This window comes from Eschrichtius robustus, chromosome X (assembly GCF_028021215.1).
Source record: "Eschrichtius robustus isolate mEscRob2 chromosome X, mEscRob2.pri, whole genome shotgun sequence".
Lineage (NCBI taxonomy): Eukaryota > Metazoa > Chordata > Mammalia > Artiodactyla > Eschrichtiidae > Eschrichtius > Eschrichtius robustus.
The window spans coordinates 124,588,274-124,601,765 of NC_090845.1; the positions used below are offsets into that span (position 1 = coordinate 124,588,274).

At 40.4% G+C, this 13,492-nt stretch overlaps 1 protein-coding gene across 1 annotated transcript; it reads left to right on the top strand.

Annotated features, from left to right (window-relative positions):
- The first annotated feature begins 1,004 nt into the window (after window positions 1-1,004).
- On the top strand, window positions 1,005-3,596 carry LOC137756680 (ATP-dependent RNA helicase DDX3X-like). The gene is made up of 2 exons (XM_068533125.1): window positions 1,005-1,911; window positions 2,230-3,596. The coding sequence occupies exons 1-2, from the start codon at window positions 1,035-1,037 to the stop codon at window positions 3,354-3,356; spliced, it is 2,004 nt and encodes a 667-aa protein (XP_068389226.1). The 5' UTR covers window positions 1,005-1,034; the 3' UTR covers window positions 3,357-3,596.
- The last annotated feature ends 9,896 nt before the right edge of the window (window positions 3,597-13,492 follow it).

Sequence of the window (13,492 nt, forward strand, 5' to 3'; positions counted from 1 at the left end):
ATAAATAAATTAAATCTCAGAATCTGTAAGTTCAACTGCACTCCTCATGTAACGTTGCGACCAACTAGACCACTGACTCTGCCTTACACACCTTTGTATCTCTAATGCCTCACATAGAACGTGGGACATGTAAGGTACTCAAAAAATGCTGAATGAATGAATCTATTTTACTATTAGAAAGAAAGCTTAGTTAGTTCAGCTTGTGCCCCCTGGGTTGATGTGAGACAGGCTTGTTAAAAGTGATTGTACAACACTTTACAATTGTTGGGCACCAGGGCCATGCCTGGTGGCAGTTGGATTTTTATTTGAATGGAGAAGCCATTAGCACTGTGGTTAATTCAGTGATCTGATTTGTCCACAAGGGCTCCTTCATGTGGCTCTAACAGCCCTTTCCTTATGAGGGAATTAACCTGCCTGCCTTTGCAGAATAGGAAGACAGAGGTATTACAGATGAAATCACAGCACTGCTTAAGAGTTAAGGCCTGTAAAGCCTTACATTTACACCAAACCAGAATCATCTAGGAATGACCCAGAAACATAAAACCTATTCTAAAACAAAATGAAATTAGGTCTGAGTATCAGAGAAATTTCGTTAACATACAAAAATGCTTATTTTTTAAAACTTATTCATCAACGTTGAAAAGCCCACACTTTTAAAGAGCACATAATATTCATTTATTAGATTTCTTTATTGCAATTTGTTTTTAATTCCTTGAATATCATTTTCTTAAGCTTCAATATTTCCTATATATAACGCTGACTGTGAAATGTGTTATTCAAACTGGAACCCTCTGAGAGTGAAAGGACGCTCTAGCAATTATTTGGACTCACCATAGGGGCAAACGGAGACTGTCTCGGGCCATCTGAGACATGGGGTTTCTGTTCAAACGTATGTTGATAAGCTCGTATGTAGATAAATTCGGCTTAAAAATCCAGATTTCTGGTTGTCTGGAAACATATATATGTTACATACAGGTTGTTTTAAAAAAGTAGATAGCCAGTAGGAGACCGGGAGTTCCCGCTTCTCTTCAGGCATGAGCCATGCGGCAGGAAACGAGCTCGGGCTGGACCAGCAGTTTTCTGGTCTAGACCTGAACTCCTCTGATAATCCGAGTGGAGGAGGAAGTACAGCAAGCAAAGGGCGCTATATACCTCCTCACTTAAGGAACAGGGAAGCATCCAAAGACATGTCCAGAAGGAAAACAGGATGTTATGATAAGAACAGTTCAGGGTGGAGTTGTAGTAAAGACAAGGGTGCCTACAGCAGTTTCGGGTCTCGAGATTCAAGAGGAAAGTCCAGTTATTTCAGTGATCGAGGAGGTGGATCAAGGGGAAGGTTTGATGATCGTGGACGGAATGACTATGATGGTTTTGGCAGTCGTGGTGACAGAACTGGCTTTGGCAACTTTGAACGTAGTGGACACAGTCGTTGGTGTGACAGGTCAGATGAAGAAGACGATTGGTCAAAACCACTTCCACCAAGTGAACGCTTGGAGCAGGAACTCTTTTCTGGGGGAAACACTGGGATTAACTTTGAGAAATATGATAATATACCAGTAGAGGCAACTGGCAATAACTGTCCTCCACGTACTGAAAGTTTCAGTGATGTTGAGATGGGAGAAATTATCATGGGTAACATTGCGCTTACTCGTTACACTCATCCTACTCCAGTGCAGAAACATGCCATTCCTATTATTAAAGGAAAAAGAGACTTAATGGCTTGTGCCCAAACAGGGTCTGGAAAAACTGCAGCATTTCTTTTGCCCATCTTGAGTCAAATTTATACAGATGGTCCAGGCGCGGCTTTGAAGGCTGTGAAGGAAAATGGAAGGTATGGACGCCGCAAACAATATCCAATCTCCTTGGTTTTAGCCCCAACAAGAGAATTGGCTGTACAGATCTATGAGGAAGCCAGAAAATTTTTTTTAATGAATTTATTAATTTATTTTTGACTGCACTGGGTCTTTGTTTCTTCGCCCCTCGGAGGGAGGGGGGCTGGGGGGACTACTTTACATTGCAGTTGCGGTGGCTTCTCTTGTTGCGGAGCACGGGCTCTAGGCGCGCGAACTTCAGTAGTTGTGGCTCCCAGGCTCTAGAGTGCAGGGTCAGCAGTTGTGGCGCGCGGGCTTAGTTGCTCCGCCGCATGTGGGATCTTCCCCGACCAGGACTTGAACCCGTGTCCCCTGCACTGGCAGGCGGATTCTTAACCACTGCGCCACCAGGAAAGCCCCAGAAAATTTTCATACTGGTCTCGAGTTCATCCTTGTGTGGTATATGGTGGTGCTGATATTGGTCAGCAGATTCGAGACTTAGAACGTGGATGTCACTTGTTAGTCACCACTCCAGGACACCTGGTGGATATGATGGAAAGAGGAAAGATTGGGTTAGAGTTCTGCAAATACTTAGTGTTGGATGAAGCTGATAGGATGCTGGATATGGGGTTCGAACCTCAAATATGTCGTATAGTTGAACAAGATACTATGCCACCAAGGGGTGTCTGCCACACCATGATGTTTAGTGCTACTTTTCCTAAGGAAATTCAGATGCTTGCTCGTGATTTCTTGGATGAATATATATTTCTGGCCGTAGGTAGAGGTGGTTCTACCTCTGAGAACATCACACAGAAAGTAGTTTGGGTAGAAGAGGCAGATAAACGGTCATTTCTGCTTGACCTCTTAAATGCAACAGGGAGGAATTCACTGACTTTAGTTTTTGTGGAGACCAAAAAGGGTGCTGACTCTCTGGAGGATTTCTTATACCATGAAGGATATGCTTATACCAGTATTCATGGAGACCGATCACAGAGAGATAGAGAGGAAGCCCTTCACCAGTTTCGCTCAGGAAAAAGCCCGATTCTAGTGGCTACTGGTGTGGCAGCAAGAGGACTAGACATTTCAAATGTGAAACATGTTATCAATTTTAATTTGCCAAGTGATATTGAGGAGTATGTACATCGGATTGGCCGTACAGGACGTGTAGGAAACCTTGGGCTTGCCACCTCATTTTTCAATGAAAGAAATATAAATATCACAAAGGATTTGTTGGATCTTCTTGTTGAAGCTAAACAAGAAGTGCCATCTTGGTTAGAAAATATGGCTTATGATCACCACTATAAGGGTAGCAGTCGTGGGCGTTCTAAGAGATTCAGTGGAGGATTTGGTGCCCGAGACTACCGACAAAGTAGCAGTTCTGGCAGTTCTAGCTTTAGTAGTAGTCATGCAAGCAGCAGCCACAGTGCTGCAGGTGGTCATGGCAGCCCCAGAGGATTTGGTGGAGGTGGCTATGGAGGCTTCTACACTAGTGATGGATACGGAGGAAATTGCAACTCTCAGGGGGTTGACTGGTGGGGCAACTGAATCCGCTTCACAGCAAAGTCACCCTTTTGAAAAAGCTAATATGGAAACCACATGTAACTTAACCAGACTAAACCGTATAGCTTCAAGAACTAGCAGTACATTACCAACTGTGATTCTCCTGAAAATTCAAGGGAGCTCAAAGCCAAAGGAAGAAAAGAAAGGAACAATCAACAACCCTATTAAGAAGTTGCTTTTAAAACTTAATTGCTGTAGTTTGGATTAACTCCCCTCCTGCTTATTTCCATCCCAAACTGCATTTATAATTTTGTGACTGAGGATCATTTGTTAATGTACTGTGACTTTAACTTTAGGCAACTTACTATTTTGATGTCCTGTTGGCTCAGTAATGTTCTAGTTTTCAATTGTTTTGACAAAATAAATCCACTGAACTTGGGCTAAAATCAAACCTTGGTGCACAGGTGTGATGCAACTTAACAGGAATCATCAATTCATCCGTAGATATTATAAAGAAAAAAATCTTGGATGGTATCCTGCATTAGGACTTTTTGATAACTTGCAGAGTGGGGAGGAAAACATCTTACAGCAGAATTAGTTTCTAATGTGGCAGCCTGTACTAAGTTGAAGTTCTGACTTGCTCACTCTATCCTGGATAGGCACTTGTAATCTTTAAATAAGCCATTCCAGTCATGATGAGGTGGCATGTATGAATACATCCATATGGTTTTCAAAGCACTCTTCGAAGTTAATGCAAGTAAATATAACAGTTCCTCTATTAATGTTTAGGTTATTCTAAGCTAGGCAAATGCGGGCATATTATAGGAAAAGTTTAAAAGTTTTGATAACAGAAGTGTTTAGGGGAAATTTTATCTAATTAGATGTTTTTAATGCCTGCCATAAATGAAATTGAGATGGTAAAATGGCTGACCATGCCAGTGACCAGTCCTTTTAAGGACCTGCTTGGATTTTGGTCTTCAATGCATGCTAGTGTTGATGTTTTTTGGTCAAGAGGATATGAGCAGGAGGGATTGTGCAACAGGCTTTTCTTTATTTTTTTTTAATTTTTTTTATTTTTTTATTTTTTTTTTTTTTATAAATTTATTTATTTATTTATTTAGTTTTGGCTGTGTTGGGTCTTCGTTTCTGTGCAAGGGCTTTCTCTAGTTGTGGCAAGCGGGGGCCACTCTTCATCGCGGTGCGCGGGCCTCTCACTATCGCGGCCTCTCGTTGCAGAGTACAGGCTCCAGGTGCGCAGGCTCAGTAGTTGTGGCTCACGGGCCTAGTTGCCCCACAGCATGTGGGATCTTCCCAGACCAGGGCTCGAACTCATGTCCCCTGCATTGGCAGGCAGATTCTCAACCACTGCGCCACCAGGGAAGCCCAGCAGGCTTTTATTTTAATGCAGATTATCTTTATTCTGTTTAGGCTGCGTTGAAATGTTAAAATGACTTACACTGGGGGGGGGGAGGCACAAGATGGCGGAAGAGTAAGACGCGGAGATCACCTTCCTTCCCACAGATACAGTAGAAATACATCTACACGTGGAACTCCTCCTACAGAACACCCACTGAACGCTGGCAGAAGACGTCAGACCTCCCAAAAGGCAAGAAAATCCCCACGTACTTGGGTAGGGCAAAAGAAAAAAGAAATAACAGAGACAAAAGAATAGGGACGGGACCTGCACCAGTGGGAGGGAGCTGTGAAAGGAGGAAAGGTTTCCACACTAGTCTAGGAAGCCCCTTCGTGGGCAGAGACTGCGGGTGGCAGAGGGGGGAAGCTTTGGAGCCATGGAGGAGAGCGCAGCCACAGGGGTGCGGAGGGCAAAGCGGAGAGATTCCTGCACGGAGGATCGGTGCCGAGTAGCACTCACCAGCCCGAGAGGCTTGTCTGCTCACCCGCCGGGGTGGGCGGGGACTGGGAGCTGAGGCTCGGGCTTCGGTGCTAGCCGGGAGGGAGTCCGGGAAAAAGTCTGCAGCTTCCAAAGAGACAAGAGACTATTTCTTGCCTCTTTGCTTCGCGGCGCACAAGGAGAGGGGATTCAGAGTGCCGCCTAAACAAACTTCAGAGACGGGCACGAGCCGCGGCTATCAGCGCGGACCCCAGAGACGGGCAGGGGACGCTGGGGCTGCTGCTGCCGCCACCAAGGGGCCTGTGTGCGAGCACAGGTCACTCTCCACACCGCCCCTCCTGGGAGCCTGTGCAGCCCGCCACTGCCAGGGTCCCGTGATCCAGGGACAATTTCGCCCGGAGAACGCACGGCGCGCCTCAGGCTGCTGCAACGTCACGCCCCTCTGCAGGCTCGTCCCGCATCCGTGCCCCTCCCTCCCCCCCGGCCTGAGTGAGCCAGAGCCCCCGAAGCAGCTGCTCCTTTAACCCCGTCCTGTCTGGGCGGGGAACAGACGCCCTCAGGCGATCTACACGCAGAGGCAGGTCCAAATCCAAAGCTGAACCCCAGGAGCTGTGCGAACAAAGAAGAGAAAGGGAAATCTCTCCCAGCAGCCTCAGAAGCAGCGGATTAAAGCTCCACAAACAACCTGATGTGCCTGCATCTGTTGAATACCTGAATAGACAACGAATCATCCCAAATTCAACAGGTGGACTTTGGGAGCAGGATATATTAATTTTTCCCCTTTTCCGTCCGTGTTTTGTTTTGTTTTGTTTTTTTTACTTAAAAATTTTTTTTTTCATAATAAATGTTTTCTTAATAATTTTTTCCTTATTTTCTATTTTTAGAAATTAAAAAAAATTTTTTTAATAAGTTTTTTCATATTTTTTATTTTAAAAATTAAAAAAAATTTTTTTCTTAAATTTTTTTCTTAATAATTTTTTTTCCTATTTTTTACTATAAAAACTTAATAAATATATTTTAAAAAATTAAAAAAAAATTTTTTCTGAATACATTTATTCTTAATAATTTTTTTCTTACTTTTTATTATAGTAGCTTTATTTTATTTTATCCTCTTCCTTTCTTTCTTTCTATTTTTTTTCCCTTTTATTCTGAGCCGTGTGGATGAAAGGCTCTTGGTGCACCAGCCAGGCATCAGGGCTGTGCCTCTGAGGTGGGAGAGCCAACTTCAGGACACTGGTCCACAAGAGACCTCCCAGCTCCACGTAATACCAAACGGCAAAAATCTCTCAGAGATCTCCATCTCAACATCAAGACCCAGCTTCACTCAACGACCAGCAAGCTACAGTGCTGGACACCCTATGCCAAACAACTAGCAAGACAGGAACACAGCCCCATCCATTAGCAGAGAGGCAGCCTAAAATCATAATAAGGCCACAGACACCCCAAAACACACCACCAGACGTGGACGTGCCCACCAGAAAGACAAGATCCAACCTCATCCACCAGAACACAGGCACTAGTCCCCTCCACCAGGAAGCCTACACAACCCACTGAACCAACCTTAGCCACTGGGGACAGATACCAAAAACAACGGGAACTACGAACCTGCAGCCTGTGAAAAGGAGACCCCAAACACAGTAAGATAAGCAAAATGAGAAGACAAAAAACCACACAGCAGGTGAAGGAGCAGGGTCAAAACACACCAGACCTAACAAATGAAGAGGAAATAGGCAGTCTACCTGAAAAAGAATTCAGAATAATGATAGTAAAGATGATCCAAAATCTTGGAAATAGAATAGACAAAATGCAAGAAACATTTAACAAGGATGTAGAAGAACTAAAGAGGAACCAAGCAACGATGAAAAACACAATAAATGAAATTAAAAATACTCTAGACGGGATCAATAGCAGAATGACTGAGGCAGAAGAACGGATAAGTGACCTGGAAGATAAAATAGTGGAAATAACTACTGCTGAGCAGAATAAAGAAAAAAGAATGAAAAGAACTGAGGACAGTCTCAGAGACCTCTGGGACAACATTAAACGCACCAACATCCGAATTATAGGGGTGTCAGAAGAAGAAGAGAAAAAGAAAGGGACTGAGAAAATATTTGAAGAGATTATAGTTGAAAACTTCCCTAATATGGGAAAGGAAATAGTTAATCAAGTCCTGGAAGCACAGCGAGTCCCATACAGGATAAATCCAAGGAGAAACACGCCAAGACACATATTAATCAAACTATCAAAAATTAAATATAAAGAAAACATATTAAAAGCAGCAAGGGAAAAACAACAAATAACACACAAGGGAATCCCCATAAGGTTAACAGCTGATCTTTCAGCAGAAACTCTGCAAGCCAGAAGGGAGTGGCAGGATATACTTAAAGTCATGAAGGAGAAAAACCTACAACCAAGGTTACTCTACCCAGCAAGGATTTCATTCAGATTTGACGGAGAAATTAAAACCTTTACAGACAAGCAAAAGCTGAGAGAGTTCAGCACCACCAAACCAGCTTTACAACAAATGCTAAAGGAACTTCTCTAGGCAAGAAACACAAGAGAAGGAAAACACCTACAATAACAAACACAAAATATTTAAGAAAATGGGAATAGGAACATACATATCGATAATTACCTTACATGTAAATGGATTAAATGCTCCCACCAAAAGACACAGGCTGGCTGAATGGATAGAAAAGCAAGACCCATATATATGCTGTCTACAAGAGACACACTTCAGACCTAGAGACACATACAGACTGAAAGTGAGGGGATGGAAAAAGATATTCCATGCAAATGGAAATCAAAAGAAAGCTGGAGTAGCAATTCTCATATCAGACAAAATAGACTTTAAAATAAAGACTGTTACAAGAGACAAAGAAGGACACTATATAATGATCAAGGGATCGATCCAAGAGGAAGGTATAACAATTGTAAATATTTATGCACCCAACATAGGAGCACCTCAATACATAAGGCAAATACTAACAGCCATAAAAGGGGAAATCGACAGTAACACAATCATAGTAGGGGACTTTAACACCCCACTTTCACCAATGGACAGATCATCCAAAATGAAAATAAATAAGGAAACACAAGCTTTAAATGATACATTAAACAAGATGGACTTAATTGATATTTATAGGACATTCCACCCAAAAACAACAGAATACACATTTTTCTCAAGTGCTCATGGAACATTCTCCAGGATAGATCATATCTTGGGTCATAAATCAAGCCTTGGTAAATTTAAGAAAATTGAAATCGCATCAAGTATCTTTTCCAACCACAACGCTATGAGACTAGATATCAATTACAGGAAAAGATCTGTAAAAAATACAAACACATGGAGGCTACACAATACACTACTCAATAACGAAGTGATCACTGAAGAAATCAAAGGGGAAATCAAAAAATACCTAGAAACAAATGACAATGGAGACACGACGACCCAAAACCTATGGGATGCAGCAAAAGCAGTGCTAAGAGGGAAGTTTATAGCAATACAAGCCTACCTCAAGAAACAGGAAACATCTCGAATAAATAACCTAACCTTGCACCTAAAGCAATTAGAGAAAGAAGAGCAAAAAAACCCCAAAGCTAGCAGAAGGAAAGAAATCATAAAGATCAGATCAGAAATAAATGAAAAAGAAATGAAGGAAACAATAGCAAAAATCATTGAAACTAAAAGCTGGTTCTTCGAGAAGATAAACAAAATTGATAAACCACTAGCCAGACTCATCAAGAGAAAAGGGGAGAAGACTCAAATCAATAGAATTAGAAATGAAAAAGGAGAAGTAACCACTGACACTGCAGAAATACAAACGATCATGAGAGATTACTACAAGCAACTATATGCCAATAAAATGGACAACCTGGAAGAAATGGACAGATTCTTAGAAATGCACAACCTACCGAGACTGAACCCGGAAGAAATAGAAAATATGAACAGACCAATCACAAGCACTGAAATTGAAACTGTGATTAAAAATCTTCCAACAAACAAAAGCCCAGGACCAGATGGCTTCACGGGCGAATTCTATCAAACATTTAGAGAAGAGCTAACACCTATCCTTCTCAAACTCTTCCAAAATATTGCAGAGGGAGGAACACTCCCCAACTCATTCTACGAGGCCACCATCACCCTGATACCAAAACCAGACAAAGATGTCACAAAGAAAGAAAACTACAGGCCAATATCGCTGATGAACACAGATGCAAAAATCCTCAACAAAATACTAGCAAACAGAATCCAACAGCACATTAAAAGGATCATACACCATGATCAAGTGGGGTTTATCCCAGGAATGCAAGGATTCTTCAATATACGCAAATCAATCAACGTGATACATCATATTAACAAATTGAAGGAGAAAAACCATATGATCATCTCAATAGATGCAGAGAAAGCTTTCGACAAAATTCAACACCCATTTATGATAAAAGCCCTGCAGAAAGTAGGCATAGAGGGAACTTTCCTCAACATAATAAAGGCCATATATGACAAACCCACAGCCAACATTGTCCTCAATGGTGAAAAACTGAAACCATTTCCACTAAGATCAGGAACAAGACAAGGTTGCCCACTCTCACCACTATTATTCAACATAGTTTTGGAAGTGTTAGCCACAACAGTCAGAGAAGACAAAGAAATAAAAGGAATCCAAATCGGAAAAGAAGAAGTAAAGCTGTCACTGTTTGCAGATGACATGATACTATACATAGAGAATCCTAAAGATGCTACCAGAAAACTACTAAAGCTAATCAATGAATTTGGTAAAGTAGCAGGATACAAAATTAATGCACAGAAATCTCTTGCATTCCTATATACTAATGATGAAAAATCTGAAAGTGAAATTAAGAAAACACTCCCGTTTACCATTGCAACAAAAAGAATAAAATATCTAGGAATAAACCTACCTAAGGAAACAAAAGACCTGTATGCAGAAAATTATAGGACACTGATGAAAGAAATTAAAGATGATACAAATAGATGGAGACATATACCATGTTCTTGGATTGGAAGAATCAACATTGTGAAAGTGACTCTACTACCCAAAGCAATCTACAGATTCAATGCAATCCCTATCAAACTACCACTGGCATTTTTCACAGAACTAGAACAAAAAATTTCACAATTTGTATGGAGACACAAAAGACCCCGAATAGCCAAAGCAATCTTGAGAAAGAAAAACGGAGCTGGAGGAATCAGGCTCCCTGACTTCAGACTATATTACAAAGCTACAGTAATCAAGACAGTTTGGTACTGGCACAAAAACAGAAATATAGATCAATGGAACAGGATAGAAAGCCCAGAGATAAACCCACGCACGTATGGTCACCTGATCTTTGATAAAGGAGGCAAGCATATACAGTGGAGAAAAGACAGCGTCTTCAATAAGTGGTGCTGGGAAAATTGGACAGGTACATGTAAAAGAATGAAATTAGAACACTCCCTGACACCATACACAAAAATAAACTCAAAATGGATTAAAGACCTAAGTGTAAAGCCAGACACTATCAAACTCTTAGAGGAAAACATAGGCAGAACACTCTATGACATAAATCACAGCAAGATCCTTTTTGACCCAGCTCCTAGAGAAATGGAAATAAAAACACAAATAAACAAATGGGACCTAATGAAACTTAAAAGCTTTTGCACAGCAAAGGAAACCATAAACAAGACCAAAAGACAACCCTCAGAATGGGAGAAAATATTTGCAAATGAAGCAACTGACAAAGGATTAATCTCCAAGATTTACAAGCAGCTCATGCAGCTCAATAACAAAAAACAAACAACCCAATCCAAAAATGGGCAGAAGACCTAAATAGACATTTCTCCAAAGAAGATATACAGATGGCCAACAGACACATGAAAGAATGCTCAACATCATTAATCATTAGAGAAATGCAAATCAAAACTACAATGAGGTATCATCTCACACCGGTCAGAATGGCCATCATCAAAAAATCTACAAACAATAAATGCTGGAGAGGGTGTGGAGAAAAGGGAACACTCTTGCACTGTTGGTGGCAATGTAAATTGATACAGCCGCTATGGAGAACAGTATGGAGGTTCCTTAAAAAACTAAAAATAGAACTACCATACGACCCAGCAATCCCACTACTGGGCATATACCCTGAGAAAACCATAATTCAAAAAGAGTCATGTACCAAAATGTTCATTGCAGCTCTATTTACAATAGCCAGGACATGGAAGCAACCTAAGTGTCCATCATCGGATGAATGGATAAAGAAGATGTGGCACATATATACAATGGAATGTTACTCAGCCATAAAAAGAAATGAAATGGAGGTATTTGTAATGAGGTGGATGGAGTTAGAGTCTGTCATACAGAGTGAAGTAAGTCAGAAAGAGAAAAACAAATACAGTATGCTAACACATATATATGGAATCTAAGGAAAAAAAAAAAAAAAGGTCATGAAGAACCTAGTGGCAAGATGGGAATAAAGACACACACCTACTAGAGAATGGACTTGAGGATATGGGGAGGGGGTGGGGTGAGATGTGACAGGGTGAGAGAGTGTCATGGACATATATACACTACCAAATGTAAAATAGATAGCTAGTGGGAAGCAGCCGCATAGCACAGGGAGATCAGCTCGGTGCTTTGTGACCGCCTTGGGGGGTGGGATGGGGAGGGTGGGAGGGAGGAGATATGGGAACGTGTGTATATGTGTAGCTGATTCACTTTGTTATAAAGCAGACACTAACACACCATTGTGAAGCAATTATACTTCAATAAAGATGTTTAAAAAAAAATGACTTACACTTGTAGAGTTTGTAAATCAGAGTAGCAACAAACTCTGAAATCCTTGAGATCACACAGGTTGGAAATATGTACTAAACTGCACAAGGTGTTATTTCTATATAGTGCAGTTTTAATGTATTTTAGTTGCATAGGTTTCCATTGTATTTATAGTCACTTTCTGCTAAATTTGGCCAAAGATGATTGTTCCCCAACTAAAAATGCCTCTGCCACTTGGAATTCTGTGCCGATTTTGTGGTTGGAATATAATGATCTTTATAGGCTAATCTTTACAATGGCTTCAGAAGGCAAAAATTTCTTAAAGTGCAATAGATTTTCAAGCGTATTGTGCCTTGTTCTAAAGCTTTATTGTAGGTGCACTTGACAGTATTGAGGTCATTTGTTACGGTGCTATTTCAACTAGTATAGATTTAGACTCTTGTACCTTTTGCCCATAAATTTTTACAAAATACTTATTTTATTGCACGTTCAGAGAATTTTATATTTATGTCTTGTGTGCGTGTCCTTAAATTTCCAATCTTTGTCTCTGGGAAATTGTTGAACGCAGCGTGGTAGGAACTAGATTCTAAAATTTTATTTGGGACCATGGAATGATAGTTGAGAAGAAACTATTTGCACACGACAGATTGTAGATACTTTTTGCTGCTAGTTTGTGTAATATTTATTGAACATTTTGACATATATTTATTTTTGTAAGCCTAAAAGTGATTCTTTGGCAGTTTAAAGAAACTTGACCAAAAGTACAAAAACACTGGCACTTGAATGTTGAATGTCACCGTATGTGAAGTAAAATATTTCAGGGTAGTGTGAGCTTTTAATGTTAAGTCCTATTAAACTTGGGTCAAATTAAGCAGACCCAGCATTGGCAATGTAGGTAGCTGTTAACTTTCTGACAAAATTTAAGGCAAAATTGGCAACTTGAAATTACAACATGCCAAGGTTTTGATACATTTGTCTTAAAATATTAACGAAACACTTCTAAACACATATGAAGTGTCCACATTTTCAAAGGTTCTCAGTTTTATTTAGTACATACTTTGTTTTGTTTGGTTTTCAGTGTCTGGCAAATTGTAGTTCTCAAACATGTGGTTATCTTTGTGTATTGCCATAATAAGTGACTTTTACATTCAGTTTTGTCAGCCAGCAATATTTTCAGTAAATAAGAACAGAATTAAATTTGCTGAATGTAAACATCGAACCTCAAGTCACTGTAAGTTTAGTAATTGCTTAAAGTATTAGTTTTAGATGCTAGCACTGCATGTGCTGTGTTTTTTCTGATTTTACTAAAATAAAGAGTTGAATACAAAAAAAAAAGTAGATAGCCAATACAATAAACTCAGTAACCTGTATCATATATTTGTTTCTTTTTTCACGTCATTTTATTTACGACTCACATTTGATTATCATTTTTGACGGATGAGGAAACTAAGGTTATGTAACCAGCCCAAGGCCCCTTATGATCAGTCAAGAGAACTAGGATTCTAACCCAAGTGTCCGAACTCCCAGAATTGAGATTAAAATACAGAGATGTCTCACTT